At 37.1% G+C, this 21,454-nt stretch overlaps 3 protein-coding genes across 7 annotated transcripts; 2 read left to right on the forward strand and 1 right to left on the reverse strand.

Moving 5' to 3' along the window:
- Window positions 1-4,061: 4,061 nt before the first annotated feature.
- LOC110726259 (putative lipoyltransferase-like protein, chloroplastic) lies at window positions 4,062-12,486 on the forward strand. The gene is made up of 6 exons (XM_021905714.1): window positions 4,062-4,210; window positions 4,324-4,582; window positions 4,968-5,118; window positions 5,584-5,872; window positions 12,156-12,288; window positions 12,388-12,486. The coding sequence occupies exons 1-6, from the start codon at window positions 4,062-4,064 to the stop codon at window positions 12,484-12,486; spliced, it is 1,080 nt and encodes a 359-aa protein (XP_021761406.1).
- Window positions 7,005-12,016, reverse strand: LOC110726343 (ATP synthase subunit gamma, mitochondrial-like). Its single transcript, XM_021905809.1, has 9 exons — window positions 11,787-12,016; window positions 10,589-10,632; window positions 10,320-10,472; window positions 9,312-9,425; window positions 9,070-9,197; window positions 8,198-8,320; window positions 8,001-8,120; window positions 7,648-7,769; window positions 7,005-7,447 (listed from the first exon to the last, which is right to left on the reverse strand). Exons 1-9 carry the CDS (start codon window positions 11,882-11,884, stop codon window positions 7,378-7,380), a joined length of 972 nt encoding a protein of 323 aa, XP_021761501.1. The 5' UTR covers window positions 11,885-12,016; the 3' UTR covers window positions 7,005-7,377.
- Window positions 12,487-14,661: 2,175 nt separating the features above from the next.
- LOC110726344 (mitochondrial substrate carrier family protein E-like) lies at window positions 14,662-21,454 on the forward strand. 5 transcript variants are annotated; one of them, XM_021905813.1, is made up of 10 exons: window positions 15,092-15,240; window positions 16,218-16,279; window positions 16,398-16,513; window positions 16,799-16,856; window positions 17,007-17,156; window positions 19,253-19,463; window positions 19,781-19,826; window positions 20,085-20,205; window positions 20,316-20,388; window positions 21,025-21,454. In XM_021905813.1, the coding sequence occupies exons 3-10, from the start codon at window positions 16,448-16,450 to the stop codon at window positions 21,251-21,253; spliced, it is 954 nt and encodes a 317-aa protein (XP_021761505.1). In that variant the 5' UTR covers window positions 15,092-15,240; window positions 16,218-16,279; window positions 16,398-16,447; the 3' UTR covers window positions 21,254-21,454. The 5 variants fall into 5 exon arrangements, 4 of the variants coding, with proteins under 4 accessions (XP_021761503.1, XP_021761504.1, XP_021761502.1 ...); XM_021905810.1 differs by lacking the exon at window positions 16,218-16,279 and having other exon boundaries at window positions 14,673-15,240; XM_021905811.1 differs by lacking the exons at window positions 16,218-16,279; window positions 20,316-20,388; window positions 21,025-21,454 and adding an exon at window positions 19,582-19,683 and having other exon boundaries at window positions 14,662-15,240; window positions 19,253-19,492.

Consider the following 21,454-nt stretch of genomic DNA (forward strand, 5'->3'; position numbering starts at 1 on the left):
CATATTTACCAAGTGACAACAGAGAGGGGAGAGCGAATTGGTAGTAAAGGAGGCCACAAGCATACTGTTAATTGGCAGTTGAGAACGTGTACATGCAACAAACCGAAGATATTCCACCTCCCATGTTCTCATGTTCTAGTAGTATGTGCGGCGTATTCACTGTCGGAGCGGCCGTGGGTGGACCCTTTGTTGCAATCGGCCGCCTACACGAACACCTATGCACTGCAATTCTGGCCTATCCCATGCGAGACAACCTGGCCACAGTGGGCACAGTACGTTGGCCTTAAACTCATTCCGGACGGGACCATGGTTCGAGGAAAAGGTCGTCCAAGAACGAAGCGCATACGCATTGAAATGGATGACACCAACCGGCCCCCGGCCAAGTGCAGTCGTTGTCACCAGCAGGGTCACAACCGAACTACTTGTCCATCTAGACCGACGTAGGACCTTAGTTTATATTTGTTATTTGTTGTAGTAGTATCTAGTAGTGTTATTTTGAATGTTTTGTACCAGATTATCTAAAGTCTGTAAAATTGCGGTCACTTGGATGATTTATATGTACTACTTTGGCTGTTGTAAGAAATTTTCTGTCTTTGCCTTTAAATCGTTAAACCGTCCATCTTATGTTAAATTGCTAGTCCAGTTATTCTGTTGGTGTATATTATGTAACGTTTTCAATGAACAGACACCATGCACGGACAGGATAAGACACCCAGACCCCTTGACCCTTCTATCCTGACTCTGCAGGACACACATCGGAGCGTCGACATATGGAACCAGACGGTAATATTTCATCTGTTACTTTTCTGGATTCATTGATGTACTATCTAATATGACTCTGCAGGCGCTGATTTGCAGGCACTACACTACCCGAGCTCTAGGCGGCTGGGTTGTCGATGTACGATATCTTGCGTACGTCGAGTACGCTGGCTTTGGTGGTATTCATCGGGTGGCGTTCAGGGAGATCGGCCGACAGCTTGTCACTGCGCTAGTGGAGAGATGGAGGCAGGAGACGCACTCCTTCCATCTACCAGTTGGGGAGGCCACCGTTACATTGTGGGACGTCGCGATACTAACACGCCTTCCTATGCATGGGACTGTGGTGACAGGATCTGCGATAGTCGATCCAGCTGGTTTGGTATTCCGGGTTCTCGGGATGCAGCCGGGTCCCGAAGATATTAGGGGCTCCGGGTTGAGGACCGACTGGTTACAAGATACTTTTGGTCACATGCCTGCGGTCGCTGATGACATCACAGTTCAGAGATACGCTCGAGCATACCTATTCTTGCTCATATCCGGCGTGTTGTTCGGGAACAAGAGCGGGAGCCATATGCAGCTTATTTACCTACAGCTGTTAGACCACGACTGGGATCATATCTGTGGATACAGCTGGGGTAGTGCCTGCTTGGCGATGTTGTATCGCATCCTCTGTAGGGCCTCCCATAGTGGTGCAATCGAGATCTGTGGACCTCTGATCGTGCTTCAGGTAACCAACCTAGTTTTCACAAGCTATTTAGGCAATGACCACAGATCATACTTAACATAGTTTTGTATTTTGCTATTGCAGTTATGGGCTTGGGAGCACATTCACGTAGGAAGACCAGGTAGGCATGTTGTACATCGTCGAGGGCAGCAGGACAGGGATGACCAGTATGAGTCGTACATCTCTCCACCGCTCCGAGCAGCTGATGAGGCATACGGTTGCAGGTTCGTAACATTTGCCAGTCTTTTTTACCCCCCATACAGTTTCATTTTGCTAACAAACAAAACAACTTTGTTGCCATAGGTGGGTGGTCCCCAGACTCACACAAGCGCATGCGGCGACGGGTCTTCCGTACTATCGAGACGCCCTTGATCGACTCACTGAGCAGCAAGTGGAAACTTTTTAGATATTTGTAAACAATTACGTGCTGTGTATACCGTATGTGGACTAACTTAATTATAATATTTATTTTGATGTGTTATTGCAGATCACCTGGGATCCGTATGAACCGGCGTTGGTAGATGTCATGCCTGCACATCTACTGGATCATCAGGCAGAGTGGCGTGCCAGAGTCCCCCTGATTTGTTTTGAGGTCGTGGAGAGTCACCTACCCGACCGCGTCATGCAAAAGTTCCAACTACGCCAGCCTGTTCCCCAGCAATGTGACACTAGTGTATGCCTTCACGGCATTGACCATCGGGGAAAGGGGGAGACGAACTGGGCATTGGAGAATTGGCGTTTCCTTGAGCTATGGCAGCAACGGCTAGAGTTCGTCGTTGGCGGTGACCCGATGCAGGGCGATATGGATCCTCACGCTCCGTACATGGTGTGGTACAGGCGTATTACACTCCGTTTCATCAACCTAGCTACACACCACCGTCCACACATTACCAGCCAGCACATGACGTCATTCACGGATATGTGAGTTGCTTTTATTGTACTTGTCGTCCTCATTTTTTATTTTTTTATATATCATGTAACTGACTGATCGATGATTACTGCAGGCGGCGGATATGATGTCGATGTTTGATGCACTGTCACTCGCCCTTGCAGACAGACCCACCCGAGCCCAGGTCGAGCGGATGCGAGATATGTCCGTGACTTCCTTACAGAGACATGGTCACGGTTATCTCATCCACCAGCGGGACGGTCAAGACAGTGGATCCTCCTTCCAGGCACAGTTCGACCCCGGCCAGAGTAGCGGTGGAGGTGATCCTACGACACTCACAGACGCAAAGGATTACATCATCTATAGTTCTGCGCCCACCCCCACCCAGGAGGGCCCATCGTCCAGCCAGCAGACTCCCCCACCGCGCCGAGACCCATTCACCACCATTACTCATTACACGCGGCGTAGACGGAGGGCCGATAGACGGGATAGCGAACCGTTAACCTCAATAAATGAGTCGGGATAGTATTAGCTGATTTATTTGTTGTACTCGGCTTTTCTAGAATGATGTATATAACACTTATATTATTAATATAAAAAAAAAATTTGAATGAATCTGTGTGTCGTTTGAAGTTTATTTTCCTTATTTGTCCAAATCGGACTTATGTCCGTCAGAATAGATCCTTCTAGGCTGATATATATCAAACACAAGACATTTGGGCTCCATAATGAGAAACGGGGTAGAAGCGATGACTCGTGGTGGTTAATGTGGTGGTTTATGGTGGTTGTAGTGTTGTTGGTGGCTGTTGGTGGTGGTTGGTGGTGGTGGTAAGGTTGAGGCTGGTGGTGGAGCTGGTTGTAATGTTGTTGGGGGTGGTTGGAGTGTTTTGAAGTGCATAAGGGTGGTCGAAAGTGGTGGGAGGTGGTGGTCGACGGTAGGGGTTGGTGGTGGGGGTGGTGGTTGAGAGGGTGGTGGCTAATTGAAGGCTGGGGTGGTGTGTTGGAGGCAGAAATGGGGCAGATTAAAGAGAAGAAAGGCTGCTGGCTGCTGGTGTTGCAGTCCAGCAGAAAACCGCTGTCTGATTTATGTACAAAAAAAAATTGTACATAAAACGCTGTCTCAGACAGCGGTTTATGTACAACAACAAAATTTGCACATAAGACGCTGTCTCAGACAGCGTCTTATGTGCATTTGATATTTCACACAACATAAACAGAAAATAAGAATTTTTTAAAAAAAAAAAAAAGTCAAACGTTAAAACGCTGTCTGGGACAGCGTTTTACAAATTGAATTTCTTTTTTAAAAAATCCAGGGGATAAAACGCTGTCCCAGACAGCGTTTTACCCTAGAAGCTTAGTTTGGTAAATACTTTTGCCACGCAACCATTTTGGTTAATATTTAGCAAAATTGGCTTACTTTGGGGAAACAGCGTTGTAAAATTTTCATTGAAATTGCAGAATTATTTTGAAATGGGATTTGTAATTGCTGTGTTCAGCACCACTAAGATAGTGGCTGTTATGTGGAGATCAAAGTGTATAGATTCTATTGATTTGAGCTTCATTATTTGTAAAATTGCATCATATTTGACATTTGTTATTGAATTTGATTTTGAGTGGTTCCAATTTGTTAATGATGATGATCAATTGATGGGGTTTCGGGTCCTCGTATTATTGTAACAGGGACATGCTATGGCTTTTGCAACACATGACTTGATAATAAAGTACCCAATTCACAATATATGGCAGTGTAACCGGGATTCTTATGCTCGTCGTTTAAACTCACTTAATCGGGTTTCACTTAGCAAAACAAATCAGTCAAAGTGTTCTACATGGAAAAGGTGAGTTTAAATACCTTCAAGACTGATTCTGACAAGCTTAACATATTGATTGGATAAACTTAGTTGGAGTTTAACATTGTTTCTTAATTGGTAGTGTGACAATTGTGCAACAGATGTGAATATATTGACCTTCATAATGTGCTTGTACCTTATGGTGAGGCGTGGCAGAAGGCCATTGTTAAAGAGAAGAAATCTTTGATTGAGAGGAATAAAGAGTGCGCTGATACTTTGATTATGCTGCAACACCCTCCTGTGTATACTTTGGGCACCGGTAGCTCCGAGGAGTTCTTGAATTTTAATGTGAAAGATCCTCCTTATGATGTTATTAGAACTGAACGCGGTGGTGAAGTTACCTATCATGGACCTGGACAGGTACATTTTCTTCTTTAATGTTACTTGAATGTCTCTTTTCTTGATCCTTTTCTTGTATCATTTCTTTTATTGCTGAAACTTATCTTGTGCTATATGTTTAATTGTATTTATTTCTGAAAATGGTTATGCATCTATTTTTTGCTTGTTTTCATTATCAAGATTTCATTTTTGGGCTAAAAATAGAAAATATTTGTTAAGAAGATCACATGAGGGCTTATAATGTGATACCTGTAGAGAAAAAAGAAAATGTGACTGCAGTATTTTCATTCTGCTGAAAGTCTGAAAAGTACTTGAAATCAGACTTAATTGTGCTGAGTTCTGCAACGTATATTTTTCAGATCATCCCTGTCTCCTATTATTCTAACTATTTTATCTTTGACTGTAGTTGGTTATGTACCCTATCATCAACCTTCGAAATCACGACATGGATCTTCATTGGTACCTGAGGGCTCTTGAGGAGGTGGTGACTCGTGTTCTTTTCTCAGCTTTTTCTATTGAGGCTTCTCGAATCCAGGGCTTTACTGGTGTTTGGGTTGGTATGTGTCATATTCTTGATTCACCTTATTGTCCAGGTCATTTATCAATAGGGTGCATCCAGTATATTTGAGCATTATATGTATCTATGCCTGCACGGTGTGCTTGATGATGTTGGTTAATAGTGTTTGTAGAGGAACTTTGGATCTTGATAAGATAAAATGTAATGGTCATTTGACTTTTACAATGCATAATTATTCTTCATCATATTAGTCTAGTCTTTTCAAAAACCTTGCAATTGTCTACTATGAGCATAGCTTCACCTTTATATGGCGAAATATCAGGATTTATGTATAATTATTTGGAATATAGATACCAGTCTAGTTATCCCATAATTTATGTTCTTGTGACTGAAAAACCCCTTCAAGTACATTTGTAAATGGAAGGAGCAATATTATTAAGAGTTTCCATGTTACTACCTATAGAAATCTTCTCTCTAAGTCTGCCGTTGTTCACTTCTAATGCAGGAAACCAGAAGCTGTCAGCGATTGGGATACGGGTATCTCAATGGATAGCATACCATGGACTGGCTCTGAATGTTTCTGTGGACCTGACACCCTTCCAACAGATTGTACCTTGTGGGATACGGCATCGAATAGTTGGAAGCATCAAGCAACTACTTAGAGAATTCCAAGCATCCCACCATGATTCAAGCATGGATCAACTCAGTGCTGATGATCTTTTACTAATTGACATGGCCCAGAAATCACTGGTTCAGGAATTTTCTGAAGTCTTCCAACTTAAACTCGAGCAAGTGCCCAGCCAGCATCATATCTTCACAAAAAGGAAGATCCTTTGATTTATACATGAGGGAACAATGCCGCATGGTTCCCAATGTATTCTTTTATACACCCGGGTGCACTAGAGGTAAGTGCACCTTAGGGTAATTTTTGCTCATTTTATATTTTTTTGTACATTTAAATTTTTTAAAATGAGCAAAATATATCAAATGAGCAGAAAAATACCATTGGATTTACCTAACTTTAGGTGCACTCGGGTGTATTTAATAATTTCCATGATTCCTAGTGAATGAAAATTGGTCTATCGGAAGTACTGCTCCATTATGTCCTCAAATATCACAATTTCAGTACCAAGAATGCACAAAAGAGTTTGGCCATAAGCTTCTGTAATCAATGTGATTTTGGCATTCAGCATGAGCAAAGCAAAACCTTGCAACAGGGATAGGCTTTTGTAGGGTAAACAGTCAGGCTGATATTTATACAAGCAAGTTTCCTCACATTTGCTCACTAGGTTTTTTATTACCTAGTAGTAGTAGTAGTATATTTTATTGGGTAGCGGATTGTAAAATCATTTGAACCATTATATGGTACCAAATATCTCTGTAATTAACACTATGTTTGGATAGCGAAAAATATAGAGAAAGGAAGAGAAGAGAAACGAAGGGATACACCTCCTTTATTTGGATATCTAATGCAAGGTTAATAGGGGAGGAAATTGAAAGGATCCATTTTCCTTCCCCCTTTAATAAACCAAATCCCTCTTGAGAGAGATTTCACTAACTAGATGTTTTTTATTTTGTCTTTATACAGTATTTAACTAATTCCTGCTGAATTGAATTTACAAGAAATAATTAGCAAGGGACTTGACCTCCATACTGCAATAAGTGCAATTTTATTGAAATGCTTGGGAAAGGAGTCACCCAAACTTTGGCCTACGTTTTCCATCTCAAAACCAGCAAAATTAGCAAATTCAACAGAGGGGAAAAGCCCGCCCTTCAAACTCCAGTATCCAACACCAAAGTCGAAATGGTAAGTTCCTCAACGGTGTCCACAAATCGGGTTTGAGTTTGTCAAAAGGTGTGTAAGGCTCACAGTCCGCAAATCTACACAGCTAAGTTTAATTGGAAGTTTGGAACTAGAAAATTCACTTGAATGCAAAACCAGCAAAAATGTGCCCTTAAATACCAATAGAAACATGTTTGATACAGTACATTTGTCCAAGGATGAAAGGGAAATTACAACGCCGGCACTTCAGCAGTATTGCCGACACAAGAACACCGATTGTTTTGCACAGAACCTCAACTACCATGTATGAATTTTTCAAATCCAAAAAAAAATTAAAAATAAAAACCCCTCGGAATGAAGAAAAGGCTTTCTGATGTTCCCAAAAAAATTTGTCAGGGATATTATTATATAGATATGCAGGACTCTCCCAAGGGACAGCAAAAGGCTGAAACAAAGTCTACACTACAGAACTTATTTCGTCAATGTCAAGGTAAAGCACAGACAATTTCTTCTCGTCTAACCCTCCAAAGCAGACGCTCCAGAAATAATTTCAATAAGTTCAGTGGTGATAGATGCTTGACGGGTCCTGTTACACCACCACAACCAGATGATCAACCACATGAAATGGGAAAATGATGAAAAATAACATTTAATTTAGTTACTTTTCTTCTGTGAGGTCTGTTTACTGGTGGCAAAAATCAGCAACATAACTAAATACAGATTGCTTTTTGATTACTTGAGTCCATAACATCACTACAAAATTGAATGCAATAAAGGAAATTGAACCTGTTATAAGTAAGGGTGAGACGATCAAGCACTTCTCCAGCATTTCTGCTAGAGCTGTCCATGGCAGACATCCTAGCACCTTGCTCACTGCAGGCATTCTCCAAGACAGCATTGTACAACACCTGAAACAAATTAATTGATTAAGAGCGATGTTCAATAAAGATTATTAAGCAGGGTCCAAGCAAAATTGGGGAATAATTCTAAATCTCAAATAACAAGGCTAGGCTTATAGAAATTAGAAAGAATAATAGAACTTTAACAAATTACTACTGAGTACTACATGCCCTGCCTTATAATAAGGATCCCAATTATGAAGGTAAGGAAATCAATTCTATCTATGAGAGTATACTCACACAAGAAAACTGGAATTCTGCAAGATTCTGAAGTATCTCTGACTTTGTCTCTCCGCCTTCAATTTCATAAGAATCAAGTTCACCAAGAACCCCACCAGCCTCAGACTCTCTCTCAACAATCTTTACAGGAAAACAGCTTCAAATCAGTAACCAACAAAAATCATAAAATGCAATTTTCCTCCAGCTGAAAATAGTACCTCGGGAGACAGGATAGTTGCCACTGTTGGCAAAAATGACACGACAGAGCTAAACTTGTTAAAAACAATTTTCAAGGCATCAAACTGCACATTCTTCAAGATATCATCTGCAACTGCAGCCACCTACAGAGGGAAATTTAGTGATCATTCATTGATAATAAAATATATAATACTAGTAGCCAAAACCTTTCACAACTTTTACCACAATATACACAAATCATACGTATGGGACCATAACAGCTCTCCAAGTCTCCGCAGACCGGATACAGGAGAATAAACAGAAAGCCATCATTAATCAAAACCCACGACATTTACTCTTAGTACCACCAAAGCCTAGCTAACTGACATGTGATGTTTTTCAAGACATTAGCATGAGTTATGAGTTATGAGAATTGGCTACACTAGGTCCACAAACTGAAAAACTCTAAAGGAAACTGAAGAACTGAGAACAATTCGACACTTATTAATCAAGATTCGGAAAATTCTCCATCATCAAAGTAGAAATTCAAAGAGAGTAAAGGACAAGATTTAAGAAAATATACTTCAAGATGAAATTGTTTGAACATCTAGACTCCTAGGCTCCTAGCCATAATGAATATCTAATATCTCCCACCTAAACATCCTAATAAATATTTTCCTCGAAAGCCTTGAAATAAAATATCCATTTTAGAACCCACAGGCCACAGGTTTCCGGAAAACAATCAACCTTCAGAAGAATAACCTAAATGCTTGCATTACTATCATGCATGATCTATCAAAACACCAAGGAGGGGAGGTCAGGCCCATCTCATCCAAGGATGATTAACAGATACTGATTATGTGAACAGGACAATTTAGTGGCAAGTTTAGAAGAAAAATATGTATTTGAAAACCTGCGTATAATTCAGAGGATTCTTTTGCAGATCAGTCAAGCAAAGACTGATGTCCTTCTTTGAATCACGAATAAGCTGCACTTTGGCCTTCTCTCCCAAAATAACAAATTTTGTTTCTGCTTCAGGATCTGCAGCCACAAAAGGTCAACTTATTTACTAGTGACCAGTACAGCAGATCAATGCTAACAAGACAGCAGAAACAAAATACAACAATATAGGTATACCAATGTCAAGATAATTACCATCATTCAGCTTGCGAATAGCTCTGCTCACTTTGACTGAAGTGGTATTGATACCACCACAGAGACCTTTGTCAGAAGAGATTGTAACGACAACATTTTTCTTCACATTAACACCTTAAAGAGCAGTAAAGAAATCAGTTACAAACAGTTCACAAATTGAAGAGGGTAACTTATCACCAGGCACTAAGAAGTGTTAATTATTTACCTATCTGTCCTGTCTTTAAGGTTGAGATTTCCAAACTTTATAAAAAAAAAAAAAAATCAAATTTACGTAAATTCTTCTCTCTACTAGTTTTCCAAATTAGGGCCCAACAGGCAATACCCAAACATTTTCTCAATACATTTTCTCACTATCTAATTTCCATGTTATTTACCAAATGATTATCAGAGGAGGGAGTATCTCTCTATAATAGAAGTGTATAAAAAATATTGTGCAATAGAGGTCTTCCAAACTAAATTCAAAGATGGCTGAAAATAAAACCGAGGAAACCTATATAAACTTCAAGCCGATGATGTTAATGAATTATGTAGATCATCCTCAACGAATAAATAAAAAGGCCAAAGACAGAAATAAGTTGGCACCCACTGATCCACCCCCTACTTAAAGGCAACACATAGGCAGAAAAAAGCTACAATCAAGCCATCATAAAAAACAAAAACCAAAAAAAGGTTCATAATCAGACACACATCAGTAATCTTTAGAGAAACACCTAAAAGGCTTGCCAATTTTGATCACACTACTGAAGAACATATAAAAACATGTGGAAAACTAATCCAAGACTCAATTGAATATACAAGATGTGAACAATGATAATGTCGAAAAAAAATGGTGTAAATTGTACAACAGTTCCATTCAGAAACAACAATAGCCATGAATGGGCAGTTGCCTTAAAATTCAATTCAAAATCACTAGAAATATTCTCCGGTCTGTCCTGCAGACTGGAGGCTAAGCAGCAGTACTTGAGAAATTTAGACAATCCATAGATAAACGCAAATGAAATTCCATACTTGGAGTGTCACCAAGAAGTGCTGTGAAAGGCTGCCATAAGCCACGGGAGTTTTCAGTTTTTGTTTGGACTTGTCTTAGCTTTGAGGCAGCAACCATCTTCATAGCCTTAGTAATTTTCTGAATGTTCTTGATACTCTTCATACGGTTTCTAACTGCATTTATCATCCACAATATAAATAATAAAGCCATAGGTAAAAGTCCATTACAGCAAATGGCAAAAAGGTGACAATTACAAAACCATATTAATCATATGCCCTGTAACGCTCACCAATTTGAGTTGAAATGCATCGAACTCCCAAAGATGTCTGCTCCCTGGAAAATATATACCAGAGAAACAAAAAAATATACATTAATATAGCTGAGTTCCATACACAAGACGCCGTCACTTATTAACCCCAAAAAAACTATCTGCTTTGAAAATTAGGACCCGCTAGCTATAGCCAGAGGAGGATCTTGGTTATGGTTCATAGGGGCCTGGGCCACCAGGCCATGATAATTTTTTTTAAAAACTACTGTCTACACAAAAAGAATACATTGTTCAATATATAATCTGTTGTGGCGCAATGATTAAGTTACTATATTTTTATATCGAGGTCAAAGGTTAAAAGTTTAACCCCTCTAATTTTGGTCCAAGATCTGCTACTAAAACTAAATAGTATAATTCAAAGATTAACTCAATAGCCTAGAGTCACCCAATGTCAATATAAAATATGGACAGACTCAAAATGACCAAATGTTCCCCCTCATAAAAAAAACTCCTTATGATGGTCATCAAACCTCAAAAATACCATTTTCTAACTTAACCATATGGTTGTTCCTAACACAGCAATAACATAGTCCCCTCAAGGCCCAAACACTAAAATAATTTATACAACCAAATACAATACTTCCTCTCCAAATGTCCAACTTTTCAAAATAAATTAGCATGAGAGCTAAGTAATTCTCAGCAAAAGTTATCACTAAATATTCAAGTAAATTGTGAAACCCAGCAACAATTATAACCCTGCCAACATCAAAATAAATTCTAACCTCCATCGAAAACACTATCGATTACTGCAGCATTCATAAGATCACTAGCATTTTGACCTTACTCATAAAACTATAAAAGATGAAGCCACTTTAGGGTACAATTTCAATAACCCATCATTGATTTGACCTAAACACCAATACCCATTACATAAATCACTACATTATAAATCCATAAAACATTGATTTAAAATCAACAGCAACATTTAACATCTTCACCCCCATTCCTCAATTACATTTCAATATAAAATCATGAATCACAAAATGTAAAATTTAACATCAAGAATCTACCAATGAAATCAACAGAACCCCGTTTCCCATAAAACCAAAACCCTAATTTCCCGATGACATCGATCGATTTCACCAAATCAACAAAAAAGCAATTACAAAAATCAAATAAAGATCAGAAGTAAGAGATAGAAAGAGAAAAGAGATCGTACTCAGAAGAGAGGAGAGAGGAGCGAAGAACATTGATGGGATTGGGTGAAACGATGGAGGTAAAACGTTTACTCTCGCGCCTCAAAGCTGACATCGCCATTGCTGAGAAAAATGGAGGATTGAAACCCTAGCTGAATTGTTGTTGTATAAGAGAAGAGTGAAGGAAGAAAATGGAGAAGGAACAAAAATTAGGGATTTGGGTGCTTTTCTCTCTCCTCCTGGTTTTCATTCACGCATACACACTCTCTCTGTATCGAAACGCCGTCGTTTACTTGCTCAACGTATCAATTTTGACTTTTCGATTTTAATTTTACATTTTAAAATAATAATCCCTATAAGTAACCCATGACCAAAAGTAACCCCTAAATAAGTAACCCAGTCGGCAGCAACATACAAAAATTTGTGAATTTGACATGGAAAGGGAATTATTACCAAAAACAGATTCCTACTCTAGTTTCTTCTAAAAAGTTTTTGCTTATATTAAACAATATTAATAATATCTTGGTTTGGCATAAATTCATGTGGTAAATAGTGTATACGAATGTGATTTAGCTCCATGATAATGATACACTTATTGTGGTGGACATCTTATTTGTTCTTTAGAGGCATGTTATACACGATAATCTGGGTAGAATTTCATATATCCAGTTGCAAAACTTGCTATTGGATGTTCTAATTATAAGCTCTGGCATTAGTGGTTAGTGTATAGATCGTTTAGATTAATGATTAAGTAGTTAGTGGGGTTTTTTTTCTTCATAATCAAATTTTTGTAATTATTTGCATAAGTTATAATAGAGTATCTCACCACTACAATATAATTATATAAATGCTTTGATACGCAAAGGTTAGTTGTTCTAAACGACCAATAATGACTTGACTGATGCTAGTTGTAATTTTGTCACTTCTCCCCCCTTTTATTAAAATTAAAACAAATTTTATTTCATCAATTACTTGCACTTTCTTTTTATAGTTAATGATCTACTCCATGTTTATCACAATATATTGCAAATTTTCATTTCCATGTCAAATAATAACTAGTTAGACCATAATTTATCGTTTTTTATATACTACCTTTATATATATATATATATATATATATATATATATATATATATATATACTACCTTTGTTATATATTATTTTCAACAATTTAACATAAAGTGTGAGTAGAAGTGTGTAATTGTTGCAAATAATATGAAACAGAGATATTATATTGTTTTTCCATTTTTAGCTCCACATATGTATCCTTCGTATATCATTTCCTTGTTTTTGTAATTCTTTAAAATTTATAAAAAAAAAAAAAAAAAAAACCCTATCAAGCACACGAAATTTTATGTTAACCATTATACAATTTACTTTGGTCAAGAACTTTGTATTACTTGCAGGTTATATCTAAAAAATTTATTACATTGTAGTTTAACTTATTATAAACTATCAATATCCACCATATACAAAACCCGTGTAAACCATAAAAAAAGGGGTTGATTACAAAATCAAGAAGAGAAAAAAAGGCAAAATTTCGATAACTATATTATAGACCTACAATATGCAAAAACTAATAAACATAAATCAATTCATAGTTTGTAGCAAGAATCGACTAATAATTGTCAATTTCGTCTTTTATTGTGTAAATTGGACTAAAAATTTTCTTTTTTCAACATTAATCAATCCCCTACTACATCCAAAAAAAAAATGAAAAATTAAAAAGGGCATTTTCCCTAATTATATCTTATAAACTAGAATTATACAAGTATCAATTAAACTGAAATTTTGAGGTGAATGATTGATTCCTTTTACAACTAAAAAATTAAAATCTATATCAATCTAATTCGTATAAAACTATCACAAATCATTAACGTAAGGCTAAATTGTATATCAATACAAATGCTCGTAAAAAAAATCAAGAATTGGAAAGAAAACTCACTAACCTTTACTTCAATAATTTGTAGTTGTCGAGTGGTGGCGTCAGTAATGAATTTTGTGTTTTGTTGATTGTGGGAGTATTTGGTTCATGCATTTTTCCTTTGACATGGCCGGAAAAGCTGCTAATCGATTGGATTAGTGGAGCAGGGAAGCAAACAATTTTTATTTTTAATTTTATTATTTTGGGGGGAGAAAAATAAAAAGCGGTGAAAGGAATTATTGTACAAATCTAATTATGTTCAATGCTTTTGGAAGTAGTGTGCATTGAGGCTTGGACTTCACTTTTAGTCAAACACTGTTTAGTATTTATTGCATCCTTTTTTAGCAAGTCCAAAGCAATTGTTACCTCAGTGGTAGAAGAATATAAACTAGCGGGTTTTACATTACATTCTATTGCTTCGAGTTTAATATGTCTGATGCACTAAGGTCGGTGGAATTAAGATGATCGTCAAATGCAAATGTAATATAATGCTTTGAGCGTCTTCAGGTTTGATGCATTTAAGGTGAAGCAACATACAATTTTTGTACTAGTGCAACCTAAAGGTTGAAATAAAAGTGCAATATTTCCCACTAAACCAAGCAAATTGGTTAAATAACAAAATTGAACCAGCTTGATTTATTATGTTTTTATTTTGTAATATGTAAGTATAAATTTCAAATTTTGAGTATTATTTTCATTGATCTTGAATTTATTAATTTATTAACCAAATCTAATCTCAAAAGATCCAATGTATTAATTCTAACTTTAAATTACTCGAATGCTCTAAAGGCGACACTCTTCAACTTCACTTGAAGTCTCAACTAGAAACTCAATTTGACATGAAAAATGAACTGACTATAAACACGACCTGTGATCCAAACTTGATTACTGAAGTTTTGACCCAAAACTTAACATTTTTTTAGGGCACCTAAAACTTAACTTGATTTGAAATGAGTAGATCTAAAATGACCCAATGTAACCCAAACTTGACGTGAAGTCTAAACTCGACTTCACTTGATTTGACTGAACATACTTCATAATACTTGAACCAAATGCGTACACTCAAAATGAACCGACCCAAAATACCTAGCCTAAGATCCGATACGATCTAAAACTAAAACTCAATCCAAAACCCAAAGTGACCCAACTCGATTTTAACCGAAATTAGTGGTCCTTGACACCTCAAAAAAAAATCTTAATCTACATTAGTACATCATGATTAAACTAATCTCAAAATCTTTAACAAAACCTCATACGACCCGTCGTTTAGAGAAAGGCCTTAAGGCACATCATCGGCGACGAGTAAAGTATTAGCGCGCCCACTTTCCATTTTCTCTCTCTTACATTTTCTTACACCCCAACCCTAACTACCTACGTCAACTACTCTTCTTTTAGGAGAGAGAAAACTCTCAATTTTCCAGACCTTACTCCTCCTTCAATGGCGGACAATCGAGGAGGTCCCCGCCTCTCTCCGGCTACTTCAATGGCGTCATCCTCGACTTCGTCTTTACAAACTCAAGCTCTATTGTCTCATTCTACTCAGTCATTCTTCGGTTAGTTTATTACCTTCTCTCTTTTAAGTTATCCTTTTTCTGGTGATATTTTGTTGTCGTTTGTGTTTTTTAATTGATGTTTTTACCTGATTTTAGCTTATTTTTTGATTAATTGTGCCAAGAAATTAGTTGAATTGGATGATATTGAGCATTTTGAGTTGATTTTGTAATTATTTCGTACTGATTTTGTAAAGATTGTGCTGATTTTTCTGCATTGTGTTTTGTTAGTTGATTGAGTAAAGCGGCAATTGAATTGCGTTAGGGTATAATTTTAATCGCTGAGCTGTTTTCGCACTTCGAAGGTCTGCAGTGAAATGTGAAGGCATTGAGGCCTGAATTGAAATTGTGAGAGTTGAAGTTAATGGAAATCATCTTGAATTCTTGAGAACAATCATTACCTCAAGTATTATGAATTGTCGTAAAGCCGGGGTGAGATGGGATATGGTGGTCACTTGTCAGCTCTCAAATGTGGAGATGTGTGGATTTTGCAGTGTGAAAAGAAAGCCATACGTAATTACGTATAATTTGGTTTATGTGGATTTGGAATGCGAACATAGCTTGTAATCTCAATTGAAACTTTAAAAACGAAGACATATGGAGTACATGTAATTTACATAAAGATAATACCGGTATTGTTGCTTTAATGCCTTTATCTAATGAGAGTGAGGACTCTGAGCAGAAACTGTCTTGTATTATGAAAAGTACAGAGTAAATCGTAAGTTTGTAATTATAATTTGGTTTCTGTTGATTTGTCATGCGGTTAATAGTGGGTTGCTTGCTCCCAATAGGAGCTTGTTAATGAACTTATCTTCTTGTGTTTGTTAAGTGTTGTTGTGAATGTCATTTGTTGATTTTGTTTGATCTCATAATTTTGAGATGACACTGTGCCAATCTCAGATGATTGGTGTATCAGTAACTATGCCACATGGTTTCTTTTTATAATTTGATGTTCGATCCTGTTCTGGAAACAATGATAGTTTCTTCACTAGCTTGGCACATGATTGGCTTGAACTACCTGAATCTTTGGGGATAAAACATGGTATATTTTTGCTTGCAGTATTTTTTTATTGTTTTTAAAGTGTTGCTCCAAATATGATCGGAAGCTGTTGATAAATTCAGTGATAGGTAATTTTGAGTTCTGCTTTACTTGGCTGTAGTATGGAGAGAATTCTTATGGGGAGCTCTTGCTGGAGGGTTTGGTGAAGGAATGATGCATCCAATTGATACTGTAAAGACAAGAATTCAAAGTCAAGCTATTCTGAGTGGATCTCAGGTATGCAAACACACTGTCATTTGAGATCATTTTTCATTTCATATCGTGTATCACATAATAAAGCTTTGCAAAAAAGATCATAAGCCTGGTTTCACATGTTGATAAATTACATAATGTCTGTTTGATGAGTGCCGATGCATAATTTTTAAGTTATTATTAATTATCTATTTACATAATGTCTGTTTGATGAGTGCCGATGCATAATTTTCAAATTTGGTTCATATAGCCGACCCCACTTATGGGATTAAGGCTTTGATTGATTATTAATTATCTATTTACTTGCAGCACCAAAAAACTGTGTTGCAAATGATTAGAACTGTATGGGCTGCTGATGGATTAAGAGGTCTGCTATGTATTGATTTAAATTATATGTAATTTCTTTGATTTAGCATTTTATGCTCTCAACCTACTGATAACCGCTGTAGATGGTGCTAGAGAATATGTCTTGTTTTTTGTTCCTTCTTTACCCTTTTCCTTTTTTTTTTTGTTACAGGATTTTATAGAGGAGTTGCTCCTGGATTTACCGGCTCTCTTATAACCGGAGCAACTTATTTTGGTTTCATTGAGTCTACCAAAAAGTGGATTGAAGAATCACATCCTAACCTTGGGGGTCACTGGGCCCACTTCCTTGCAGGGGGCATGGGTATGTCGTCGACAGTTTGAATGTTATTGTTGCTTAATTATTTCTATGCGTTGTCATTGGCCTTAAGAAAAGTTTTTTACTGGGTTCAATCAGCTTTGCCTGAATTATTAATCATACATCTTACTTACTGGTAGAAGGCTATTATTTTAAAAATGAGGTTATCCGACCAATATGTGTGTGTTAGTTTCCCATTAGCAATTGGCAATACTTTTGAGCTACTGCAATAACATCATATTCTAATTTAATGTAAATAATAATAAAAGAAGAATTTTTTAAAGTCAATTTAAAATGCACCGACGAGGTTTATAATAGAGTTATGAGAAAAGAGAATATTGAAAAGCTTAAAGAGAATGAGAGAAAGTTTAGAGAGTTCAAGAGAAAGCTTAATTATATTGATGTGATTCTATGAGCTATTTTAATCGAACACGGCTAAAATCACCAAGTGTTCGTGTCGTGTTGACGGAGACTGGACACGTGTCCGTCACTTCACTGCGCTCGAACACTTCCATAAAGAGTGGAGAGGAAAAAAGAGGAGAAACATGAAAGAAAAACATATCTTGTTCGAAGACCACCATTAATATAGAGAAGATGGAGAGAGAAGATTGTCATTAATTAAAAGAATTTACTGAGAAAAGAATTAAAATAAAAAAAATTAGGGGTGGACATATGAAAAATTTAAAGCTTTTGTAATATGTAATTTATTTATATAAATTTAAGTGATGTATTGACGTGTCTCGTACCCGTGTCCAAATATCGAACAGAGTCCCCGTGTCTTAAAATTTTGGAACTTGCCGGATCGGACACTTGGACATGTGTCCGTGTCCGACACCCGTTCCCGAGTCCATGTGACATAGTCTATTAGTATATATAATACGTGAGTAAGCAATAAAATACGACTAGATACATTTGACTAGGTACACTAGTTGGGAATTTGGAAAGTACTTTGACTATCAACCTAAATGAGTGAATCAAGAAATTACACAAACTATAAACAGTAACTATTAATGATAATTATCCCTTACAGTTTAAAACTGTATCATTAAATCTCCAAAATAATGATATGTTTTTCTACTCATAAAGCCATAGGAAATTGTTATAATCCTAAGTATACACTTAATCTCTATTTAGAGTAACTTTTTTGTTGTGATCTTTTCCAACTGTACATCCTACTAAGTGTTAACTATGCAGTATTACAGTAGTTGATAGTGCCGTAGATGCGTTTTGGGGTAAGATAATGGGTGGTGTTTCGGGGTTTTTTATGTGTCCTGCGGGAGAGTTACAACACCTAGACTGACCTCCAGCTGCCTGTACCTGCAAAACAACGGAAACTCCCAGGGGTGGGAGTTCCGCCTCCAACGATCAAGTTAGAACGTGTTTGAGGAGTTTAAGTGCGGAATGTAAAGGGGATCAGGCTCCTCTTTGGAGAGGAGTGATCATCTGGCTGCCTGAGACAGCCTCAATATCTGAGTGTTTCACTCTCTGATTTGAGGGTAGGAGGAGTATTCATCATGAATCTAATGTGAATTCAATGTGAATGAATCTCCCTCTCTAAAGATATTTTTTTGTGATCCCTTGCAACTGATGCAAATGGTTTGTATTTATAGAGTTTTTTGGAGAGGAGCTTGATGGGCTTAGGGACACGTCTCGCCTTAGCATTGGCCCATCTGTCAGGGGTATTTTTACCCCTAAACAGGTGGTAGTCTCCGTAATGAAGATTTGATTTGAACTACAAGAGGTGTTGTAGCTGGTGGTTCTAAATGACAAAAGGACCAAAAGCGCTCTGATGATTGAAATATCTCGTGGAAGATTTTTTTGTCAAGTACTATAGCTCTTACAAGCAAATTTAATTCTTATTTTGTGAATTTAAAACAAGTCTTTATAAGCTTTTAAGCATTGTGTACAAATGATAGGTTTGTGTCTGGTGTTTATAATTGCTGATAAAGGTGTAGATCTGAGTATGTTTATGAATGCATATATTATCTGCATGAATAAGCTCAATGATTGTGTTACTAATGTTTTGTGATATTAGCTGAAATGTAGTCTCGTTGATTTTTGTTGTACAGATTTTCCATCTTTTATTCTGTAATTTGTTGCAGGGGATGCACTTGGCTCCTTTGTGTATGTTCCATGTGAAGTGATAAAGCAACGGATGCAGGTTCAGGGAACCATTGATTCTTGGAATACTTTGATCTCAAAAGCTGAGAGTGGTAAGATTCCTGGAGTGCATATGTATGGTTACTATAATGGCATGTTTCATGCTGGACGCTCAATTTGGAAGGAACAAGGGCCAAAGGGTCTATATGCTGGGTACGTTTGCTGTTGGTTCCCTGTAAAAGGTTTATCCAGATCTTCTCTGCCATCTAATATACATATAGGTGGAAAATTAATATGCTGATCTACTGAACACTTATTCTCCCCTTCCCAGTTCCCACTAAAAAAAGACACAATTTCTGCTGGAGCTTGTTTGGTATGTTGATGAACGGCAGGCTTGGGATCAATGTGACAACACTGAAACTTCAATGTCCCAGTATCTACTCTTTTGTGTTCATGTACAACTGCGGAATTTCTTCCCAAATTTGTAATTTTACTCTATTTTAATACCTTTTTACTTGATTCTTTGGCAGGTATTGGTCTACACTAGCTAGAGATGTGCCTTTTGCTGGCTTGATGGTAGGCACTTTGATGAAATTCCCTGTTTACATCTTACTTTCACCATGTCCCGAATTCTTATTACACATTGGGTAACAATCTACAAATGCTAGTTGCTTGCATGTGTGCTATATGCTCTTAGTGTTATCCATATTCAAGTTAAGTGGTATACAAGTACTTTTCAGAAAATTTTGCCATGTATTGTTTGATTGAGGAATGGTGAAATTTTACATGTATGGAGCTATGAGAAAGCTAAGTTTTGCTCATTTTAATTTGCAGGTAATGTTTTACGAAGTACTGAAAGATTTGACAGATAAAGGGATGAAGAAGTGGACATGTGATGCAGAATACCAAATCAATAGTACTTTGGAGGGATTGGTGCTGGGAGGCGTAGCTGGAGGTATGGATTCTGGTTATTATCTTTACGTTTTCTGTGGTTAAAAGTTTACATGTTACGTCATAATTTCAGAACTTTCCGCTCAAATTAGAAATAACTACGAAACTTTGCAGGTTTGAGTGCTTATGTGACCACTCCATTAGACGTTATCAAGACTAGATTGCAAGTCCAAGGGCCAGATTTAAGGTATAACGGGGTTCAGCTACACATGACTTCTCTCTTCCGTGCCATATATTTATATATACTGTGCATGATTACACATGCTTAACCTATTCGATCCTATGATGATTATATACTTCGTATCTCTTTTTGTTTCTAGAACGACACTTATTTTAGGAATGAACTAGAACGACACTTATTTTAGGAATGAACTGAGTAGATTGTCACTAGTGCTACAAATGTACATGTTCTTGATATGGCCTTCCTTTATGACACCTTAATGGCTTGTAATTGATAACCATCATTGAGATAAAAGGAGGAGAATCTGCTGGAGGATAATCGAAATAGGCAGGGAAGAGAAGATAAATAAAAATTACTAGGAAATTTCATCTAATGTGTTTATGTCTGATGAAAAAGATAAATAGCTCATTTATGTTAGTAATGGCCCCAAATTGTATGGACTGTTTCAATCTTTATCGTGAACTCTGCTTTTTTTTTCTTTTTTTTTTTCCTTTTTTTTTTTCTTTTTTTGAAAAGGTAAGAAAATTATGTACTTCTGTGTGATATTCACTCATATTTGTGGTGCTTAGGCTATGTATTTGGTTTGTTTCTGTTTAAGGAAAAACAGTTCTAAATATATGGTTCCTCTAATGTTTCATGTAGGTATAAAGGTTGGTTCCATGCCATCCACCGGACATGGATGATTGAAGGCATGAAGGGAGTGTTCAGAGGTAGCATCCCAAGAGTCATATGGTATATTCCAGCCTCTGCTCTGACGTTCATGGCAGTAGAATTCCTCAGAGAGAGGTTCAATACAGGGTCAGAAAATGAAGAGGATGAAGTTGCAAGCATCGCAGTAGACAAAAAGGGATCTTTGAACGAGGTGGCTTAAAAACACTTTAGAAGACGACATTTTTTCCCCATCCATTGATTTACAGATGATATATTGTTGTATAGATTTACAGATAGTTGAGATTAGGTGTAGTTCCTGTTATAAATCTGATTGAGATGAAGGAAAAAAGCATAGTGACTGAGGGAGTTGGCCAATTTTGGAATCACAAAAATGAAATCTTTTTCTGTTTTTGGTTGCCTA

Source organism: Chenopodium quinoa, unplaced genomic scaffold, assembly GCF_001683475.1.
Source record: "Chenopodium quinoa cultivar QQ74 unplaced genomic scaffold, ASM168347v1, whole genome shotgun sequence".
Taxonomy (NCBI): domain Eukaryota; kingdom Viridiplantae; phylum Streptophyta; class Magnoliopsida; order Caryophyllales; family Amaranthaceae; genus Chenopodium; species Chenopodium quinoa.